The following is a 20074-nucleotide window of genomic DNA, read 5'->3' on the forward strand; positions in this document are numbered from 1 at the left end:
TTCTCATGAGGAACATGGTCAAGATTAGTTGCATACACCTAGGTCCAAACTGGGGTGGCATGGTGAGCAAAAGAACAATGGATTAAACCAAGATCTGTGTCTAGGAGTGAGTGTTTGAAAAGTTTCAGCACTCCGGCCATCATCTTTTTGTGTTGTCTGAAAACCGCCAGACTTGTAATGAGGTCCTATATGGAAAAACAGTGCTTAGAAGTCACTAGCGGTCAGAAGATTACTTGAGGTCGTGGGGGAAGGGTGAAAATAAAAAATCCAGGCCGACCACGATGTAGGGTAGGCCGACTACAGAACCCATGCAGGGGCCACTGAACAATACCTTGTAATGGAGCAGTGCATCGTCGGTGAGAACATGATGTGTCAATATTTTTACCTCACCCGGAGTTCAACGTTGTCTATAGGTTCCATATAAATGGATGTGATGCATCATTGTTAGGCCACGCAGAGCATAATCATCGGGCCACGCAGTCTGTGACCCACTGTTATTGGACAGTCACTGCATCATGGTTAGTCAGGCGATGCACCCATTTTTCTGCCATACTAAGGGCGATGCATCACTTTTTGACGTTTGTAGCTGAAAAAAACACTGCAGAGGCTCAAAACTGGAGGGCGCACCACAGACAATAATATGACTTACAGGGGCAGAGTCCAGCAGCAACAGTAGAGTTGCAAGCTCTCTTCGATTTCCCTGAGACTGCAGAGAACAGGGGGCATGCCAGCAACTCCTTGGATTTTCTTGGGTGCAAGGATGTAGAGAGCAACTCCAGTCCCTCCTACAGCACAGCAAGCAGTAGACCAACACAGCAGTTCAGTTGCAAAGTGGCAGTCCCTCCTGGCAGCACAGCAGTGCTTCTTCCTGGCAGAGTTTCCTTGGTTCCAGTAGAAATATGATTTGCTGGTCTTTGGGGACTAGTATTTATACCCAAAAAGGCCTTTGATGTGGGGGAGACTTCAAAGGCGTCCTCTGAAATGCATAAAGGTCCCTTTCATCCTAGCCCTGTCTGCCAGGCTGGCTGTTGGGGGTAATCAGTCTTTTGTGTGGAGACAGGACACTACCTAAAGAAATGTAAGTGTCAAGCCCTCGCCTTCCCTCTGCCTAGGAAGATCCATCACTATGCAGATGACTACAGAGGCAGCTGAGTGTCCTGTGTTAGTGGCTGTCAAGAGGGAATTCACAAATTGTAGCTGTCACCTAGCCCAACCCAGATGCGTTTTCTGAGGCAGGCTGAGGTGCAGAATGGTTAAGGTAAGAAAAATTCTACTTTCTAAAAGTGGCATTTTCAGAAATACAATTTAAAATCCAAATTCAGCATAAGGTGTGATATTAAATTGTGAGTCCAGAGACAAAAAACTCCACATTTCTATCTGTTCCCTATTGTACATTACACTTAAGTGTACATTGTACATTACAGTTCATTTACACTTGTTAATCCAATTGCTGCCTGTCGGGGAGATAGACCTTGCAATAGTGAAAAATGAACTTAAACTTGTTAAACTTAAAAGTACATGTTCATTTTACACTGCACCCTGTCCTTGGGGCTGACTAGGGCATACCTTATGGGTGACTTACATGCAATAAAAAGGAAGGTTTGGGCCTGGCAAGTCGGTACACTTGCCCAGTTGAAATGGAAATTTAAAATGAGCAAACAGGCTCTGCAGTGGCAGGCCTGAGGCATGTTTGAAAGGCAAGAGTAGTGGATGGCACAATCAGTGCTGCAGGCCAACTACTAGTAATTTACAGGACCAGGACATATATTGTGTACTAGGGACTTACAGGTAAATTAAATATGGCAATTGTGGAGATGCAAATGTTATCATGTTTAAAATGCAAAGCACCTGCACTTTACTAATGGTCAGCACGGGTAAAGTGCCCAAAATCCTAAATCCAGCAAACAGAATGTCACCATACAGAAGGTCAGAGGGCAAAAAGTTAGGGGAAACCACACCTCGTATTCTAGGTCTAACAGAGGGGCACTATGGGACTGATTGCAGTTGGGCACACAGGAAGCACTGTAAAACCTGGGAACCTTTACTCCATTAGTTTGGAAGCAAAGCAAGAATGTGGCATCCCAAATACCCTCATCAGAATACCTTCTAAACCTGTTGAAGAACAGAAGAGGACTCTCTGTTTATAAACTGCTCTGTCGTGGTTACCCTTTATTTGTGCCTAGGACTGTTCCAGAGCAACCACTTGACCCTGGTTGGCACTTAACACTTTTTGATGATATTTTTATGTTCAAACAATAGAAATTCATAACGTTGGGCCTGATTTAAATCTGGACGGTGCTCCACCTGACATATTTAGATGTTACATCTCTGCAAGCCTTGGATTGGTGACTGATTTCTGTTGGAAGGAGATGGGAGTGAGAACCAGTGGATTTTGTACAATGGCATGGGCTAAGGAAAAGAGGTAAGTGACACACACACACATACACACACACACTTTACCTTATGTGTCCCCTTGCACTACACACTACACAACACACCACATACATATCATCATCCATTACAATTCCAACAAAACACAACCGGTACATGCCAAAAACACACATTGACATACATGAATAGCGCAATATACACACACACGATTGACACTACACCCATACATGTGACAAAATCACAACAACCAACACAACTACACACTCAGCTACACAAACTCACATGCAAGTACATCTACATATGTCATGACAACATCCGCTACATAACAACAACATTCATCTCAATGTGTCACCTGACCACAAAACATACACAACATTGATCTCACATGAAAGTGACACATAGACAGACACAACCACTCCAGCTCCCTCTTCCTCAATCAGCCAATCCAGTACACACACATACAGATACTCATTTGCATACCCAACTGATAACAGAAACCTAACAGTACAGGTACCCTTGCAATGCGCACACATGGATACCATTGTCAAGTGCGATTGTGTCATCATTGTGGTGCCAGTATTCATTTGGCAATGGATAATGACAACACAGTGTGGATGTCTATGATATGCATGTTGTGCAAGTGTTACCCCAGCCATGTTTGACACAATAGTCTCCCCAGCGTATGGGTATCACAGTGATTTAAAAAAAATTACTGTGACATGTATATACCTGCAGTGGCCCCGACCTCTTGTTGAGACCCACCCAATGTTCCCTGGAAATGTGGCGTCCCTACCTTCGAGTCCAATGAAGGGGGGTGCTGTGTTTTCTTCATGGATCTGTGACAGCAGCGATATCAGGTGTTGTCCAGTCACAAATTGGGGTTGGAATCAGGAAATAAGGTTGGATTTTACCCCTTCCCGCCCCCAATCCATGGAGTCAGACTGCAGTAAGGCACATCCAAATCTGCACGGCGGAAAGGATGCCTGGAGTACTGCTGACAGCCAATTTTCACTATCCCACCATCGAGGCGGGTGGTGCTTCTTTGCAGGGACAGTAGTTCAAATGCAGGCTTTCTCCTATGGAATTGCCAACATATAAATAGGGTGGGCAGACCATCAAAGCAGCGGACTGGTTTTCAGTCGATAACTTGATGGCAGGACCATTACTGCCAAGATCTAAATCAGACCCTTTGCTTTCACGTATTAGATTTTTGTCATTTTGCTATCATTTGATTTATTAATCTTTCCTCTATTTTTCAAAATTGGGTTTGTATTTTTTGTTTTGCGGTTTTGTCTTTATTACTGTTTCAGTACTGGCTAAAATCTTATATATTGTAGTTTTCTCAATTATCTTTCCAAATACTAGCCATCCAGTTTCTTGTTCTTTTTTCCTTAGATTAATCCTTTTGTTGTGTTCACTGGACAGCTGATTCATGTAGTTGTACATTAACAGGGAAATTCTGAAGCCAGTGATAAAACACGATTGGTGTACTTAGAAATCCTCAGTATGTACTGAGGAAGAAATAGTTCAGTGAAATGAAAGAGTCAGTTTTTGAAATCAGAAAGAGCATATGTCAATGTCCACTAATGAAAGTCTGGAACTGAGAAAATCAGATAACAGAGGAGAAATTTTCCATTGAGAAACTTAACAAGCTCTGTCGAAGAAGATTTCAATAAATGAATTATGAAAAGGCTTCTTAAATAATTGTTTGCATGTAATTAAACAACAAAGGAGAATTGGGAATGGAGCCAGGGGTCAAGTTAACCAATTAAACTCTTTCTCAATTCTTGAGAACTAATTTGGTGAAAAGATTCTTGATAAGATATCAAGGTAAAGTTGAATAGTCTGTGCCAAATCATTCCAATAAGTACAATTAACTGTGGTCTAGAGACGTGTTTATGATTGTCTTCTGTGAGTACATGCTTAACTTTTCTGTTTCCTTTTCCTGACTAGAGAAACAATTCACAAGACAACAATTGAGATGTTGTGTCCTTTCTAATGCCCTGAGGTGCAAGCTGATCCCTGAGAAGTTATATTACTTGGGATAGATGTGGTTATGTCTGTACATTGGAAAGAACCACCATCACAGCAGTTTCTTTCAATATACTAAATGTTTCACACAGAGCTGTTATCAGATTTAACAGCCGTACACCAAACATAATATTTATTTGTTTTTTCCAAAGCAAACTCCCAAAACAGGAATTCATTTTGAAATACAAAAAACAATGGCCCCAACATCATTTTAGCTTTCAGACTGGGTGTGGGGGTCATTATGATGTTTTTCGTCTCTTTCACCGACCAGGATTTTATGGCAGGGATGCACGCAACAAAAATGACTCCTAAACTGGGCAGATGGTGTATTTTCCTTTTTCTGATGGCCACAACTCTGCTGTGACCTCAGAGGAAGAATTGAATCTATGGAGCACCACTGGTTGTCTCTAAACGAGGTGGACTGACCAAGGGTTTGGCAGGTAGAGCACTCTGTTTCATTTGCAACAGAGTACCCTGACTGCTAAACTCTAAATCTGACCCCTAATCCTTGTTATGAGCGCAAAAGTCTTCAGCAACGCCAGCCTGAAGTTATGTCCAAAGAAGTTTAGTTTAAGTTGTACACCTTGGCAGTGAGATCCAGCTTAAGCTCTGGACATTTTGGAAGTCTAAAAATTGTCTAAGTTCCAATTTTACAGAATTTCTGGAGCAGTTCCCTGATTCACTACCAAGATTCCTTAGGTGTAGCACTTAGGGGACAGGACTCACTCTATATGCCACAAGCAGGGTCCAGTTCCTTTCCGTTATAGTTGACACTGGTCAGCTGGGCACATCAGGAAATGGGCCTGTTACAGCTTGCTTAGTCTCCGTAGTCACACAGGACACTACAGCTCCCTTAGGTATCTCAACACTTTCACCAAGTGAGCCTTGGGGTCCACTTCTTACTCCTGGGCACAAGTGGTAACAGGTTCAACCCTTCATATTTCCACAAAGGTCTCAAACAGCAGGTCCATTTTCCGTATCTTCTGTTTTTATGCAGGCACAAAGAATGTTCTCCTGATCAGTGAGTGAGTTACCAGCTTATAGGCTTCACTAGATAGTATGTGGGGTGATTCCTGGACACTCCTTAACTTATGACAAAAAGTGTCCAAGGGCAACCGTGGCAACTTTTTCAGCACATTCTGTCTGTCTTGTTGCAAACCTTCACATGATGTAGTATTCTATGACAATTCAGCATGGCAGAATCGTTCTGACCCTGAGGGGAACTTGCATGCCAGCCAGGGGTGTCTTAGGAGAAAAGAGCAATGCACGCCTCCTCAGTTAAACCAAACTAGTTCTGGAACCAGGTCTCCCTTCCACTGTGCTTGTGTGTAGCTGATGACAGAAGGCCTAAAGAACAAATGGGCTTTCCATTCTCAGGTCTCCCTTTACGCTTGATTATGAATGAGAAGGCCTCACTCTGGTCAATTTCTAGTAAGTGAATTTCTTGGACCCTCCCAGCTGTTCTTCCAGAACTGTTAGGTGTCACATACCTCATTGCAGGTCTCCTGTCAGAAAGGGGCCCCAAGTGCTCTTGGTCTAATCCCTTTGCGCCCATCATACCACTAGAACTTTAGGTTTTCTAATACACTTCCTATAGACCTCCATCTTGCTTGGCTAGTACAGTGGTGACATCATCTGTACCTGTCTGCACTGTATCTTTTATGTTGTGTCTTTTCCTTATATTCTTACGCAAATCAGACTCTGGGCTCAGAAGATCATCATCTGTAGCCTTCTGGATGGCCTTCCTGTGGCTGGGCCTGTATCTTGCAGAAACAAGGATGGTCCTTTGGTGGCTGTGGTTGCACTGACTGAATTTTGTGTGGTTCTTTGCATCTCAGGATGTGCTGGTTGGAGTTCTGGGGGTCTTAAATGCTGGGTCAGTGCTAGAAATGCCACTAAATTTGTCCAAGTCTCAGCAACCATTTTGAACTATCTATTTTAGCTATAATCAGGAAAGTCCTGCTGCTTTGTACTGAGATTTCATATGGGATGTGCCGCCTGTGGAAACTGGCTGCTCCAGGAACTTTTCTCCAGGGATCTGGTGTTCCGTGCAGCATAATGGACACTTCTATCCCCACTAGTCATATAAGCATGTGCCTTGTACTATTGTGTGAGCAACAATGGGTTCGTTTACTGATCCTTTGTGAATCTCCTCTGTGAATGTAACTATTGAACAATTGTGGAAGCTTTAAGGGTTTGCTTGTATGCAGTGGATATTCCACTTTGAAATCTTTCATTCTAATTTGAAATGTTTCATTGTGTTTTTCCTATAATATCAGCAAGAGTGAGAAGACGGCTTTTGCCAGCTTATTGTCACTTTGCTATGGCTCCATACATATTGGGACCTATGTATATATAAAGAGGTAAGATATAACTTGGAATGTGCACTGAATAATATGTTTATTTATGTCACTGGCAGTAATGCTCTGGAGAAAATCAGTATTTGGAATTCCATTCTGTCTGAATTGTCTTATACCCTTGTGATATACCAGGAGCAGTAGGGTGCAACAATAGAGATAAAACCAGTCTTCTCCTAGGGACAAGCGTACTTTATTCAGGTGGGTGCATTCCTCAAACAAGAATTGTCACAGTACAGGGGAAAAACCTTGGAAGGTGTAATCATTTCTTCTGATCTATTTGTAAACAGGTAGGGTCTCACACGCTATCTCTGAGAGAAAATAAAACCCTCAAAACCTGAGGAACAAAGTTGCATGTATATTTGCACAGTACAATGAGTAGTAGCCTCTTTTAGGAGTATCTAGCTATATATAATTTGAAAGGTCTAAAGCCAAGACTGGTGAAGTCACTGTTTTTCCCCACAAGCATGGATGCATACATTGTCTTTCATTATTTTATTTTGTTTATTGTGTATTCTCAAACCCCCTTCCCTTGGGCGCATTGGTTGACCTAAAACTCCACTGGCCACTGGATGTCCTTAATGGGCTGATTGGGTCTAAATATGGAGGTAAGAATGTGCTCCACCTAGGGCCTTTCTCACATCTATCTGTCAAAAGGAAAAAGGCTCTAAGAGCAGTTATCACATCTCTTTAAGTAGAAACACTAACAAGGTATAGATACTGGCTAATGCTTACAAGCATACTGGAGGTTCAAGCAGATAAAGTGCAACTTTTTAAAAGTACTTTTACTGAACACCTACTAAAATTACTATTCAACAAGGAATTGGATTTTTAATAACTATTAAAAATACTGCTTTATTCAGCTTTGCAGCTTATCAAAATCCAAAGTTAACAAACTTGCAATTTGACCTGAACTTTAGTATGTTCTCACACTAAAACTAGATGCCTAATAATGAAATAACTTATGGGGGCCAATAATCTGATGAACATGCAAAGGGTAAATCCTTGCATGTTCCACTTTTCAATACCTGGCACCCTGTCTTCTGTGCTAATATACATATTTAGGTGTGACATATTTAATATTTAATAGTACGATTTCCATGCACATTTGTAGAATTTCACATCCCTAGTGCTGAGTTCCAAATCCAGCATCATCAACTCACAACAAATGGGGGCGCTAGCGCCTCTGCCATCTATTCCTTAAGACCTCACATATGACATCACTCATGACATGTTCTATGACATCACGGATGCCACCTCAAATGACATAACTGAAGAAATCGCTGATTACATCATCCAATAAGTGTTCTAGTTTCTTTTGCAATTTACATAGTGGCAAGTAACAACCACAATAATTCTATGTACTTTTGTAGAGCTTGGATGTAGCTAATAAGTGTAGGTACTTACACAACTTCTGTGCTCCTAATTCACCATAGCTGTGTAGATTCATGGAACACATTATGAATGCTTGGATTCATTAGTAACTCTGTGTGAGAGTGACAGCTGAGGCATATTGATCATGCTCCAAATAACTTTTTGGTTCTGCAGAAAATGTTTCCCACAGGAGAAAGGCTCTACTAACGTTTGCAAGCAGTTATGAGTCATTGGAGAATGATACTGTATACTTAACATGAAAGAGTGCGTGCACCAGGTACTAAAATATGCATGCATGCTTGTTTTGCTTCAGAAGAAGGGCTATCTATAAAGTTTTCGCCACAGTATTAAGGGTGCAGTTAGTATCATCTTTAGCACTTTTCAATCTTGTTTTTCTTTTATTTTTTTAGCAAATAGTGTTTTCTGACAAGTGTTCCATAGAGTGTACACTGTTCTCAGTACACTATTTTCAATACTCTGTGGTGTACTTCTAATGAGAGTTTGACTGTTTGCAAACAGTGTGGTATACAGAGAACTCTTTCCATAGAGTAAACACTATTTACAGTACTACGTTCTCTTCAGATATCAACCTTATTTCTCAATGTAGGTTCTGTGTGTGTCAGGGGTTTGATACAGATAAAAGCTGTCTGTAGTAGGACATTTGTTTAGGAATCGGCATTCACTATTTAGGCTTTCTCTGAACAGGTGTATACAGATTGAATACCATACCCATTGACAGTTTCCCATATACCTGTGGTTGATTGTGAATGTGAATTATAGTACGTGTAAAGCCATAGCAATTTATTCAGCTATATGCAGGAAAAAGACCCTTGGATTATTTCATCAGTGATGTTATCAGTGACACCATCTATTATGTAATTCGACATGTCATCTGTTATGTCATAAATGACATCGTAGAACATGTCATGATTGATGTTATATGTGAGGTCATAAGCAGTGCATGGCGGGTGCACAAGTTACAGCTAACTATAACTGGTGAATCTCTACTAAAATACACTATACTAATGTACACATATACATAGGTTTGTTGATGATGGTATGTTCCTTGCAGAGAAATAATTGTGAGGTTTCTTGATGAAGTGTCATAAGCCATCAATTGCTCAGAGGGAAAAATTGAACCTCTTAGGTCTTCTGGTATTATGGAATCCCTCACGGTGCATTGAAAACGTGGCATGAAGTGTCATACATGTTGGTGACTTGTCATAATATTTCACAGATACGTAGTTGTGAGTTTTCTATGACTTTACAAAGGGAAAGTGTGGCATAGGATTGTAATCGAGAAGGGTGATGCTATAAGTTTAAAGAAATAGGAGCCACCAAGTGTTTGAATTGTTAGATGACGAGATGTTAAGAAATCTTGATTATAGCTCCACTTTCCACATTTTAAACATTGTTCTCAGACCATCCTTTATGACTTGTTGCAACAGGTACCATAAATGAAATGGAATGATTCACAGAAAATATGAAGACAATGGAGTTTACCTGATTGCAGCCCCACTTTGTTCAATAACAACAACACGTGCATTGAATAGAACATAGCATTAAGGATTAGGAAGATCTTCAAATCTAAGATCTTCAAATCTACAATTAGAACCAAGACAGAAAAATTATAACGGTTGAAAGGTTGATTTATGTCCTTCAACAGAAGTGTCCATTGTAGGTACAGCAGAGTGAGAATCATACAGTAATATGTGGACACACAACACTTATAACTCACCTTTGTATAATTAATTTCCAAAATGTTTTTATGACAAATTATCTCATTCAATAGACAGTCTAGCTTCTTTGGGACCTATATGCTTAGTCCAGGTTTAGTCCATACTTGCACTTTACGTACCTTTGATTCTCCCAGTGACAAACAGAAATCCATCCTGGTCAAATTTGCCTAGATCCCCTGAGTGTAGCCATCCATCCTTGTCCAATGCATCAGTTGTTTCCTTTTCCATGTTCAAGTAACCCATGAAGATGTTCCTTCCCCAGCTGCAAATTTCCCCAATGCCATCCTTGTCAGGCATGTGGATTCTAGTCCTGCATCCTGGCAGTGTCTTCCCACAGCTGAAGAGATATAACATGTATGATCGTTGACTTGCAGGTAGACAGCAAGGTATGTAAAATCATATAACCAGACTGATCCTCAACCAACATAGCCACTTAAATCCACTCCACTTGTTTCAAGTCATGCACAGAATCGAATTACAATATTTTTGCAACAGGCACATGATCTGCTGACACAAAGGAACCGGTGACCCGCTAATGTTTCACCACCACTGAATGTGCACTAATTGGTGTATATTAGAGAATCCTCATATGCTTTATCCAGTAGTGCTGAGTGTCCAATGAAGAGGCAAAAGCCACTTAGACAAGCCCTCTACTGACAGTGGTAATTAAGAAGATCATTGGGTGAGTGAGTGAGTGAGTGAGTGATTTAAGGAGTAGGTGAATGAATGAGTGACTAACTGAATGAGTGAGTGAGTGAGTGAGAGAATTATAGAGAGCAGTAATCAACTAAAAACGTATTGGTGCAAGGACTGGTCACTAACACTCCAACAATGGAGGATTCTAAGAAAACAGTTGTGCCTTACGAGAATGAAAAAAGATCCCCAGATTACCTCCCTGCCATAGTGACAGACACATTCTGTACTACAATTAAAGGAAAAGGTCGAAAAATGCTTTCTTCCAACCCAACATGGCTTAAAATGGGGAAAAGGAGGAGGGGGTAGGTCAGAGAGACAGACCCAGCAAAAGTCACAAGATCCTGCCTAGTGCACTAAGAAGGAAACTGTCACCTGGACCCTCTAAGCCACAGGGAGACAAAAACATGAATGTTGAGCATCCAAAACTTGGCACATAAGTGTAATAGCCATGTGTGCCCCAGGTGCAACCAGTGGTTATTCACAGAGGGGAGTTGCAGGCAACAGGCATCAACAACCTGTATTCTAGGCAGCATAGGAGTTCCCACCCACAACAGGGACAAGCAGATGTTGTGTTGAAAGGAATACAATTCTTCAGTAGTGTTATCTTATAAAAAACATACAGAGTCCACAAGCACACTTGTACTCAAAATGGCAGAAACAGAGCTCTCTTCCCACAGAGGCCAAAGTGCAGCACGTCTGTCTTGCTGCACTGAGCATCTGCCCTATACTCCTCATCAAAGGTGGAGCCCTGGGGGTGTGATGAAGTTCTGATGATGGGTAACTAACATTAGGAACAAGCTAAATGAGAGCATAGGAGACTGAGCATCAGGAATAGTGTTAGAAATGGGGTTTTAGGTTGGCTAGTGTCTGCACCTAAGCCAGGCAGAATCCTCCAACTCTAGTCAGGGAGTTACACACCCAAGACAACCCCTACTTACCCTCTTGGTAGCTTGGCACAATCAGTCAAGTTTATCCCAGAGGCAATGTGTAAAGTGATTGTACAACACATGCAACACACATGCAACACATGTGAAACAATAAATACACCACAAAGGACTTCACAAATGCATGTGTGCCCCGCCTCTCCTCTCAGCCCAGGAAGACCATTCAATATGACACCTCCACCCTCCCTGTGTACAGGCTGTCTGAAAAGTAGGCACAAAGCCCAGCTGTCACGCTACCCCAGGCGTGGATTGGAGTCAAGCTGCAAAATGCCAGAGTCATAAGCACAGAGAAATGCCTACTTTCTAAAAGTAGCATTTCTACAATGGTAATAAAAAATCCACCTACACCAGTAAGCAGCATCTCTCACTCCCATTACAACCATATCAAACATGCCTACGCTACCCCTCATAAACCAGACAATACCCCCTAGACATAAGGCAGGGTATTACCAATGCAATCCAATGAGAAGGCAGTAGTCACAGCAGTGAGACACCAAATAGGCTGTTTGTCACTACCAGTACAGGCCACACAGCCAGGCACATGTCCTGCCTTTTACATACATAGCACCCTAAGGGTGACTTACATGAAGTAAAAAGGGAGTTCCAGGCCTGGCAAGTAAATTTAGATGCCAGATCCCTGTGGCAGTAAACTGCACATGCAGGCCCTGTGTTAGCAGACCTGAGACAGGTATGGAAGACTAATTCTGTAGGTGGCTCAAGCTGCTCTGCAGGCCCAATAGTAGCATTTAATTTACAGGCCCTGGGTATAGGGATGTCACTGTAGAAGGGGCTTACAGGTAAACTAAATGTGCCAATTAGGTGTAAGCCAATCATACCAACTTTAGACGGTGAGCACATACACTTTAGCACTGATCATCAGTGATAAAGTGCCCAGAGTCCTGGAGCCAATAACAAGAAGTCATTAAAAATAGGAGGAGGAAGGCAAAACATTTGGGGATGACCCTGTGAAAAGGACCATGTCCAACACAACCACCACCAGCCTAAAGCCAGGGGAGACCAATCAATATCGTGATGAGTTTCCCTGGTTGGCGTGATAGAAGATGGACCCTGGCCCTCAAATGCAGGGGAACGCTCTAATTCTACACAAATCTGATCCAAGTTGGATCCCTCTGTCAATGCTTCCCAGACAGCCTAGGCTAACACATGCAGGAGCCCTAGCTGCCAGTAGTCAGAGCCAGGCCCCAGGCCATCCAGGGGCCTCTGGTCTCTGAAACCTCACTGAGTTGGGGGCGGAAGCCCCAGGTGCATTGCAACTTCTCTCCACTCCACTCTTCACTAGTTCAGGGGTTCTATCCTGCCGCTGATCCACTAGCCATAGGCTGCACAGGAGCTAGGGGTGAGGCTCTCTTCCTCCCCATGCTAGCTTGGCACCAGTAGTCAGGCTTATCACCGAGGAAATGTGTAATTCGATTGCACCATACACGCCACACATGTGACATAATAAATACACCACAAGGGAAACACAACACCAAGTTATATAAAAAAAAACTGTATTGCATAAAACATCACTAGACCAAACACAGCATGTATCAGTAATACCCTGCTACACAAGCGGTTGTCAGAACATCACACAATTACTAATACTCTGCACAAGCCAGCAGTAGTCACATAAAAAACGTAGGTCACTGGTTATTCTGAAGCACATAGATTACTGGTGTACTGCACACAAGCAGTAGTCAGGTTGTCATAATTGTTACCAAAGATACACATGGCATAGTAAATACATTATTAGAGGTGCCCAGACACTATCCTAAATGCACAAAAAAATGAAAAATTTCCTTCGTACAAGTGCCTGGACAACACTTCTCTACCTCTCTCTCCCAATGCAGGAACTGTAGACCCTAGAATACTCTTCACCCCACCACAGAAAACGGGTAGAATAAAGGACTCCAGGTCATATCCTCCAGCACACATGAGAAATGAGAGCATGAAACACTGTCAGGTCCTGAGACAATACATTAGAACCAAACAGCATGAAGCCTCAACGCATCTGCGCTTCTTTCACAGACTATACAGTATTTTAACCCTTAAACAATCGGGGACCTCCGTCAAGGTCCCATCCCATCCGGCTAGGGCTAGCAAGCCAAGAATTCCCCGTGTAAAGGTTATGGGGATGGGGAAGCCCTTCGTGGGCCTCCTGAGACAACAGCACTGAAACAAGGGGAGGCGGGCCGCTGCCAATTAGTATGTGGTCCAACTTTGAATATGGAGGTTGCGTACCTCCTCGCAGGACGGCCTCCAGGTCAGCAGGGATCTTCTCCCTTCTGCCTGACTGCCAGGCGTCCTCCTGCAAAGTGGTTCCTGGCCACACAGCAGCCCCTCTTCTAAGGCCCTGCCTCTGGCAGCAACGTCTGTCGCACCCGCCCTGGCTGCAGCAGTAATTTCCTTTCAGGAATCAGTTCCTGCTTGTGCCGCGGGGGCACCTTTACAAGCACGCCTTGGCTGTGCTACCTCCATGGCTTTAGATGAGGGGGTCGCAGCCATCATGACACAGGGCGCTCTTCCGGCATTTGAGGAGAGAGACCTAGGCAGCGCTTCTCACGCGCTGGGGCTGCAGACAGCAAAGCACCCAGGGGCAGACACACACGAGTGCCTCTCACAAAGACAAAACACTCCTCAGCAATGCCTACAGCACCTCCAGTAAAACACAGACTGGAGAAGCGCTCTTCCTGCACAAAGGATATTAGCCAGATGCAGTGCTCTCCAGTGCTGTGGGACAAAAAGAGCTGAAAGAGACAGGGGGCACACCACCCAGCCCCTGGAGACAGCAAAATGGGGGACAGGGCAGCAGGTCCCAAGAAAGCAGGCCAGCATAAAGGTTTACAGGAAGTGACAGGTCCTATTAGTGACCCAGCAGGTCACAGATCAGCACAACAGCACCAATCCAAAGGCAGTTCCTGGTGAGTCCACTTCAGCAGTCCATCAGTGTCTCTCTAACATGGGGAAAACCCCCTGTACTTATACTCAGTTTTGCACAACTTTTACAAAAGGGGGAGGAGAGGTTCCAACCAGACTTAACTGGTTCTAGGAGCGTCTCCTCTCTCCTCCAGCACAGGCTCCAGACATTAGTGGCGGGTAAACAAGCCTTTTGTGTGAGGTCGGGAACAGCCTTTACAAATCACTGTGTGCCCCACCTCTCCTTCTCTCAGCCCAGGAAGACCATTCAATATGCAGATGAAAATCTGTGACAACTCCACCCTCCCTGTGTACAGGCTGTCTGAAAAGTATGCACAAAGCCCAGCTGTCACTCTGCTCCAGACATGGATTTGAGTCAAGCTGCAAAACACACGTCTTACGCACAGAGAAATGCCCACTTTCCAAAAGTGGCATTTCTATAATGGTAATATAAAATCCTCCTACACCAGTGAGCAGCATTTCTCACTACCATTACAACCATACCAAACATGCCTAAGCTACACCTCATAAATTAGACAATACCACCAAGACATAAGAAAGGGCATTTCCAATACAATCTAATGAGGAAGGCAGCACTCACAGCAGTGAGAAACCAAATAAGCTGTTTGTCACTACCAGACAGAACACACATCCAGGCACATGTCCTTCTTTTTACATACATGGCACCCTACCCATAGGGCTGGCTAGGACCTACCTTAGGGGTGACTTACATGTAGTCAAATTGGAGGTCCAGGCCGGCAAGTACATTTTGATGCCAGGTAAATGAGGCAGTAAACTGAGCATGCAGGCCTTGTTCTAGCAGGTCTGAGACAGGTTTGAAAGGCTACTTCTGTGGGTGACGCTAGCTGCACTGCAGGCCCACTAGTAGCATTTAATATACAGGCTGTGGGTATAGGGGTACCCCTGTACAAGTGACTTACAGGTAAATTAAATGTTCCAATTAGGGGTAAGCCAATCATACCAACTTTAGAAGGGAGAGCACATCAGTAGTGATAAAGTTCTCAGAGTGCTAGAGCCAACAACAAGAGGTCAGAAAAAATAGGAGGAGGAAGGCTAAAAGTTTGGGGATGACCCTGTAAAAAGAGCCAGGTCCAGCAAATAGTCTATCCTAAAACGAGGCACCTCGGCACCTCCTAGATATTGATAATTTCATACTAACACTTTCTCTCTCTCTATAAATTGCTCAGCAACTCTGTAATATTTTTAATTCATTTTCCTACGCTTAACGTTCTTTTTCTGCTCGCTGCAGTTGTACTCACCCTACTCCTTCCTTACAGCATTTCCTGTGGTATTACCCACATCCTAGTTTGCTCCCTCTCCCTTCTTTGCTGTTAGTAGCTTCCCCTGACTGCAAATGGTTCTTCTGTCCACAACAATGTATTTTTTGCAAACCGGCTTGGAGGTGCCTGCTTTGACTACAGACTCCTGAATCCATCCCTTGGCCTGAGTCCTGTCAGCCACAAGAATGTCACTCTTCTTAACTGCTTGTGCACCCTGAAAACCAAAGCAGGTATATGGTAAAAGACCAAGTCTGACGGGGATCAGTGTGCCCAAGCCCTTTCTCTAGCACAACCTCCCTCACCCTACATGTCTTCTTAATGATAAAAGCCCTCTCTCCCCTTACTTGGATTGGTTGATGAGGTTGAAAACTCTCCATTTGAGGTGGTCAAAGGTGCAGAGAGACCACCCAGGAAGTACAGGGAATACCAGGGCAGGGAGAGCCAATTCCATGACTGGACCTGACTTTGAGGAACAATACCTGGCAACCACATTAAGAGCAGGGAAAGGAAATCATCACTTTTCTCAGTATATGGAGAATAATATTATTACTTTTACATCCAAAGTAGCACCCAGTGAGGCGAGGGAGAGGCAGATGAAAGGAGGGCACTGGTGTACACTAGTGATGGATTTACTAATATTTGATGCAGCACAATGCAGCAAGACTATTTGCTCCACTACGTCAAATGGAGAGGGCAGAAAGGCCTGCTCTCTCTTCATGCTGGTGCACTAGTGGCTGCCAAAAACTAATGCAGGCATCCTTGCACCATGATGAAAGGTGCCTGTGTAGGAGACTGGCCTGGTTTGTAGTGGATACCTTGAGTACTTACACCTTATACCAGGTCCTTTTACCCCTTATTAGTGAAGTAGTAGTGTTCTAGCAGTTTAGGCTGATAGTGGTAGCTATAGCAGAGTAGCTTAGGCTGAATTAGGAGACATGCAAAGCTCATGCAATACCATGTATAGTTACACAGTACTTATACACAAGTAAAGACAATACTTTGTGTTCCCAAAAATAAAGGTACTTTATTTGGGTGACACAGTACCAAAAATATCTTAGAGGCAATACTCCTTCTGGAGATAAGTATTATACACAATATATACGCTAGACAAGACAATCAGACAAGTAATTAGCCATAGGATAGGGCAAACAATAGGAAATGCTATAGAATGCAATGGGGGAAAATAGGTCTGGTGCAACACAAACCATATACTAAGAAAGTAGACTGTGAATTACAAATTTCCCCCTAGAAAAGTGTAGTGTGTGCAGAATCACTGGGAGGGTAAGAATACAGTAAAGGTAAGTAAATCACCCCCCCTAGAGTCCAGAAAAGCAGGAGTAAAGTATTGCAAGTTTCCTTAGGACTCACTTCACCTCGTTATTGGGATTTTGCAGTAACCAACCAAGTCTGCAAACAGCAACTGCTGGATTCCTGGACCTGAAGACCTGCAAAAGAAGGGGACCAAGTCCAGAACTCGAAAGAAGTTTCAGGAAGGGCAGGAGCCCCTGCCAACCCAGAAGAGGGTGCAAAAGAAGAGCCCCCGGTTAGTCGAAGACTGCAGGAATTCACCCTAGGAAGATGCCAGCGGGTTCCTACATGATGCAAAGGATGTCCCATGATGTGAAGATGGATGCAGACGTGATTTCGTGTTGAAGGACGCCAACAAGCCTTGGTTACGACATAAGTGCGTTTTGCGTCAAAATGGCGCTGGATGGACCCAGGAGGGAACTGGTGGCCTCAACTCTGTGTGAGGAGGAAGAGGGGGCTCTCAGCACTTTAGAGAGCCCTCGGGATGCCAGGCAGCACCCACGGGAGTCCCAGGACACTGAGACAAAGGAGGTGCATAACGTGGTTGGTGCAGCACAACAAAGGAAGGTCACACGCCGCCGGAGAACAACTCAGCGAGTAGAGTGTCACAGGATGGAGTGCTGGGGAGCTGTGCCAGGCTATGCATGAAGGAATTTTGCAAATAGTGCACAAAGGCTTCAGGACGTGAAGAAGACACAGTACACAGGGGTACCATCGCTCTCAGGGAAGACAAGGACTTACCTCCTCCAAATTGCGGCAGCAGGACCTCAGGACAGTCTATGTTGATGGAGTCCACCCTCTCTGTCCTTAGGAGCATGCTCATCGTTGTGAGAGGAGTCCAAGGGTACCGGTAGTCATCTTGGAAGGTGCCTGCGTGAGCAGGGGAGTGACTCCGTCACCCCACTGGAGATTTTTTTGGTCCTTCTGGTGCGGGACGAAGACAGGGAGTCCTCAGAGCATGCACATCGTGGAAACTGTTGCAGTTTCTGTCTAGAACTGAAGTTGCAGAGGAAAAGTATCCCTTGTGGATACTTTTGTTGCTGTTACAGCGGTTCCTGGAACAGGCTGAAGTTGATCCGAGGTCAGAGGATGAAGTAGTAGTTGCAGAGGATTCCTGAAGGAAACTTGCAAGCAGAATCTGAAGAGAACCTACAGGAGAGACCCTAAATATCCCTGAGAGGGGGATTGGCTACCTTATCAGGTATGGGTTTCTGACGTCACCTGCTGGCACTGGTCCCTCAGAGCCCCCCAGAGTGCCCCCACACTTTGCAAAGCAAGATGGCTGAAGTCTGGGACACACTGGAGGAGCTCTGGGCACCACCCCTGGTGTGGTGATGGACAGGGGATTGGTCACTCTCCTTTCCTTTGTCCAGTTTCACACCAGAGAAGGGGACAAGGGGTCCCTGAACCGGTGTAGACTGACTTATGCAAGGAGGGCACATCTGTGCTCTTCAAAGCATATCCAGAAGCTGGGGGAGGCTACCCCTCCCAGAGTCATCTTACGTGTCTCTGCACAACATGGCAGGCCTGTGGAAGGGTTTGTCTGAGCTCCCTATGGGTGGCAAAAGAAATGCAGCAGCCCATATGGATCTCCTGGAACCCCAATGCCCTGGGTACCTAGGTATCATATACCATGGACTTATAAGGGGGGGGTTCAGTGTGCCAGTTGAAATTGGTAAATGAAGTCACTAGCCTACAGTGACAATTTTAAAACCAGAGAAAGCATAAGCACTGAGGTTCTGTTTAGCAGAGCCTCAGTGACACAGTCAAGCACTATGCAGACATACACATTAGGCCATAAATCATGAGCACGGGGTCCTGACCAGCAGGATCCCAGTGAGACAGGCAAACACATACTGACATACAGGTAAAAATGGGGGTATTCTGCCAAGGAAGATAGTACTTTCCTACTGCCTGCATCACAGGCAGGCTTTTATATTTTGCAGGAAAGGATACCTTCCTACACAAAAACAATTCTCTGAGGCTTCTTCTTTCTATGTGTGCAGAATGCAGCACATGTAGAGAGCTAAAACAAATATTTCTCCTTGCTACGCGTCCCCTGGGATGGTGTAGCATTTTGAACATTCCCGGGCTTACTATTGTTAGTGAATCTGGGAATGCACCAAAAACCATGGCTGGATGCGTAAGACTGACTTACTTTACTCCAAACATACTATGTTGTGCAGAGACACGTATGACGACTCCTGGTTGTATATTAAATCCCAATAAAGGGTTTGTGTTGCCCTTGCATCACCTTGCATCCCTGTGACACAAGGGCAGTGCTAGTTGAGATTGGCATAAAAGGATCTGCTCTCAAATAGATCTATGCCTTCCTCACTGGGAGAACCCAAAAGGTCAGGCTGACACCCTTCACATCAGTGATCAAGAAACTGATATGCTGTGTCCCACAGGGATCATCCCTCAGCCCCACTCTTTTCAACATATACCCAACACTAAATACCAACATCATCTGATCACAAAACATCACTGTCTTCTTGTACGCAGATAACACACAACTCATCCTCTCCCTGACGGACAAGACAAACGCCACCAGAACCAACTTCACTAAATTTATGACCAGACTGGATGCAAACCAACTTCGTGTAGCTCAACTCTGACAAAACAGAAGTACTGGCCTTCGCAACAAGACCTCTCCATGCAATTCAACGTGGTCACCATCAAAGCTAGGACCACCTCCCACACCCACAGAACTTGCAAGAAACCAAGGAATCATCCTAGATGACAAGCTCAAAGTGACAGAACGCAACCACAAGACTCATACTTGACCTTCCACTTTGCACCCACATCACACCACACCTCAGGAATCTTCACCGACTCGCATCCAGAATTGCAGTCAATTCAAACTTCTCGCAATCACATAAAAAGCCATACCCAACATAAGACCAGAATACCTGAACCGACACATTAGTTTTCACGAACCCACCAACCACCTCCACTCTGCCTAACAGTCACTCATACACATGCACCACATTGACAAAACTGGTGGTTTCTTATTC

The 20074-nt window shown here is 44.1% G+C and overlaps 1 protein-coding gene across 1 annotated transcript in view; it reads right to left on the reverse strand.

Annotated features, from left to right (window-relative positions):
- LOC138257110 (long-chain-fatty-acid--CoA ligase ACSBG2-like) overlaps window positions 1–20074 on the reverse strand; it is a 293313-nt gene that overhangs the window by 64080 nt on the left and 209159 nt on the right. The window contains exon 10 of the mRNA XM_069205886.1: window positions 10012–10229. Coding sequence (XP_069061987.1) covers window positions 10012–10229 — 218 coding nt within the window. The remainder of the gene's footprint in view (window positions 1–10011; window positions 10230–20074) is intronic.

Source organism: Pleurodeles waltl, chromosome 1_2 (genome assembly GCF_031143425.1).
Source record: "Pleurodeles waltl isolate 20211129_DDA chromosome 1_2, aPleWal1.hap1.20221129, whole genome shotgun sequence".
NCBI classification, from domain to species: domain Eukaryota; kingdom Metazoa; phylum Chordata; class Amphibia; order Caudata; family Salamandridae; genus Pleurodeles; species Pleurodeles waltl.